Source organism: Cynoglossus semilaevis, chromosome 6 (genome assembly GCF_000523025.1).
Source record: "Cynoglossus semilaevis isolate Cse_v1.0 chromosome 6, Cse_v1.0, whole genome shotgun sequence".
Taxonomy (NCBI): domain Eukaryota; kingdom Metazoa; phylum Chordata; class Actinopteri; order Pleuronectiformes; family Cynoglossidae; genus Cynoglossus; species Cynoglossus semilaevis.
This window is the reverse complement of record NC_024312.1, coordinates 10416600-10420331: the sequence shown is the minus strand read 5'-3', so window position 1 is coordinate 10420331 and position 3732 is coordinate 10416600. Positions and strand designations below refer to the sequence as shown.

The window sequence follows — 3732 nt, the reverse complement described above, 5'->3', positions numbered from 1 at the left end:
TATGGGGGTCTGGAATGAATTATTTGTTTTTTAATTCTTTTTAATGGGGAAAATTATATCCAGATGCGAGTGGATCGAGACGAGTCCTGTTATAGAACGGATTCGATTCGTATCTTGAGGGTCCACTGTACAAGTGACATAAGTTGAGAATTCTGTGTTACATTACAATAAAACATGTATACAAGCCACTAAAGAACACTTAATAAATGACTGACTAAATGAAACTTAAACCAACAGCACTGTATTAAGTCTGAACTACGTTCAGTCACACCATAAAACATTATAAAGCACAACTGGTATAAGGTGCCAAATTCTGAACTGCATAAGAAAGAAAAATCAAACCAAAATCAGGACGGCAAAAATGTTTCTTATAAAGGGAATGTGCTCTCTACCTTTTTTTTCTTCTATAGCAAATGTAAAGAATCATACCAATTGTCAAATTGAGTGTAAATTCTTAAAAGTCTGCAAAGTTTACATGCCTATTACAACTGTCATTTTCATGTGCTATCGCTGTCCATCCAAAGCTCATAGTCTAGGCTACAACAACCAGGAGCTAGTCTACTGTATAATACGTGAATAAGATGACTTCATTAGTGACCAACTGCGATTAAAATCGTGCACTTGTATTATGTCTGACTGTGCTCTGGTATTGCTCTAAAAGGTTAGCTATCAGGAAGGATGCTAAGCTAAACGAAAATGATCAATATCATGAATGCACATTTTGCTTAATGGAGGAAAAAGTAAAAGTAAAGTAAAAATCTGCGAGTGCACGCAACTTTATTATAGATAGATACAGTTCATAGATAGATAGATAGATAGGTAGATAGATACATACATACATACATACATACATACATACATTTAACATACATACATACATATATACATACATACATACATGCATACATACATACACATACATACATACATACATACATACATACATACATACATACATACATACATACATATATACATACATACATACATTTAACATACATTTAACAATACATACATACATACATACATACATACATACATACATACATACATACATACATACATACATACATACATACATACATACATACATACATACATACATACATACATACATACATACATACATACATACATACATACATACATACACAAAGACATATAACCTCTCCAGGGCTAGAGAAGCTGCTACAGCTGCAAGGATTTTATGAACTCGAAGAGGAGCTCTTCATATATCGTTTAACGTGCCTTTCTATCGGGCATCAACCTTTCGTTTACACATTGCATTTATTGCACTGATATTTTGGAATAGTTCAGCTCTACCTTTACATGCCCTGGTGGACTAATAAACTAAGACAGCTATAGCAGCAATATCTTAATACGCACTTTACTGAGAGCCCTAGTCTAGTTTTCAATAAATCCTTGCTATTTTTACTTCTTTTGTCTTGGGCGCTTTCTTGTGTACGAACGGATATTGTACACAGGGGCTATTGTGGGAAACTCACATTTAGCATTTAGCTGATGATTAAAGGCCTGGCCAGTTGTAGCAGGGCTAGGTCCGCCACAATTGGGGCAGTGTGGTCAAAAAGGCGTCAAGTTTCATTATATTCAAACTTTCACTCAATATGTTCGAGGGTGTGCGTGTATGTATATATATAAATATACACACACAACATGAGGCTTGAATCTAACAATGTTATCTAATGGCAGGCAAGAAGCATAGATTTTATACTACTGAAATGACTTTATGGGCTGGATCCAGCTTCCGGGCGTTGACACAAAACATTGCAACAAAACTTTAAATACAATACAGCCTACTCTTCTAATACTTTATTGTGGAATTTTTAATTATCAGGAAAAGGACACGGACAGCAAGTTATATGCATTTTAAATGAATTGGTTTTCTCAATAATATATATATTTGTATCCATATGGATTTTCAGCCACCATCATCTTGAATGAGCTGAACTGGACGGAAGCTCTGGAGGATGTGTTTAGAAAGAACAGAGAAGAAGACCCAACCCTTCTGTGGCAGATTTTTGGTAGTGCAACTGGTCTGGCTCGCTACTACCCAGGTAGAGACCCCAATTTTTTAATCTTTTGTGTAATTTTTGTGCTGAGATAGTGAGAGTTTCTACGGATTTGACGCATGCTCCCTTACATATTTGTGGACACTTTGGTAATTACATCATGGTAATATTTAATGAGTTCTTAAGCAAATGTATAACTTGGACAGATGGGGTCGCGGTGCAGAATGCTAGGTCTGATTTTCTAATTTTCTTTATATGGTTTCTTAGTTTTATAGAGATATCTTGCATTTCCCAGTAGCAGTAACTACAAAATTGGACGCGTATGGAGAAATGTTAAGCACTGAAATGAAAAACTTATTTCAAACTTTTATTTTTAATTGATCGACTGAGATCAGATAACAACGCAAGGCAAGTTTACCCTAACCTTTGACAGGTAAATTGAGTTACTACAGCTACATATTTTAAAAAAGACTTGTTTGAAATAAGATCTTTGTACAGATGAGTGGTAGAAATGCTTTTTTTTTTTTTTTGTCTTTCACAAAAGTCCTGCACTAAATTTTCCTTTTACCCTAATTGAATTCCTAATAAGAATTAATTTTATGTATTAGAATTTGTTTTAATATTTTTATTATTTTATTACATTATTTAGTTGTAAATTGTTCTTGTCAACATAAGTAAATCCAAATGCTATTTAAGTCAGATGACATTCCATAAAAAAAGGTTTCTTTTACATCCAACATTTGGATTTCAAATTTCTTTTTCGCAAAACTTACCCTTTGAACAAGTGGCTCTTCCTGCTAAAGATATATAAATATGATTATGATACCACTGAAGTGATTCTTAATACTGATCCTTAAATCAGGCAGCTTTTTATCTCCATATTATTGTTATAGTCCTTTTTTTTTTTAATCTCACAATTGATTTGTTCCTATAGCTTCACCCTGGATGGATGCACGCAAGACTCCAAGTAAAATAGACCTTTATGATGTCCGCAGGCGGCCATGGTAAGGGCACTGGCCACATACACTTGATAAAATAAAATGTAGGCTAAACTGCGCCTACTTAAAATGTATCACTTTTTATATACTTTCTATTAATGCACAAATATGGGATGACATACGAGCTTACATTTGAAGTAATTCTGTGTAGTACAATATAAGTACCTTTTAGGTCTGTAAATCAAATGTTACTTTTGTGTAATTCCTTATATGAATTTATATATGTATATGTATTCATACATAGTGTATATCTGATATATACTGTATGTGTGTGTGTACCATATTTTCCGGATTATAAGTTACTTTTTCCATCCTTTGGCTGGGTTTGCAACTTATACTCAGGTGCAACTTATATATTAAAATTGCACATGTTTGTTATTTTTACACAGCCACAAGAGGGCACTCTAGCCTTGTGTACCAGTATCTGCTACTCCTGTGAGTTGTACTTTGTTTTTCATCCTTTGGCTGGTGCGACTTATATTCTGGATTGACTTATAGTCCGGTAAATACGGTATATATATTTGATCTGTATACTGTATACTGAATATATATACAAAAAGTCTGAATATATATACAGAAAGTCTGAATATATATACAAAAAGTCTAAATATATGTACAAGAGGTCTGAATATATATATACAGAAAGTATGAATATATATGTATGTATATATATATATATATGTATATATATATATATATATATA

The 3732-nt window shown here is 33.1% G+C and overlaps 1 protein-coding gene across 1 annotated transcript in view; it reads left to right on the top strand.

The window, feature by feature from the left end:
- Positions 1-3732, top strand: part of LOC103380101 (voltage-dependent calcium channel subunit alpha-2/delta-1) — a 45898-nt gene that overhangs the window by 8727 nt on the left and 33439 nt on the right. Inside the window, exons 6-7 of the mRNA XM_025056441.1 lie at positions 1944-2075; positions 2965-3034. Coding sequence (XP_024912209.1) covers positions 1944-2075; positions 2965-3034 — 202 coding nt within the window. The remainder of the gene's footprint in view (positions 1-1943; positions 2076-2964; positions 3035-3732) is intronic.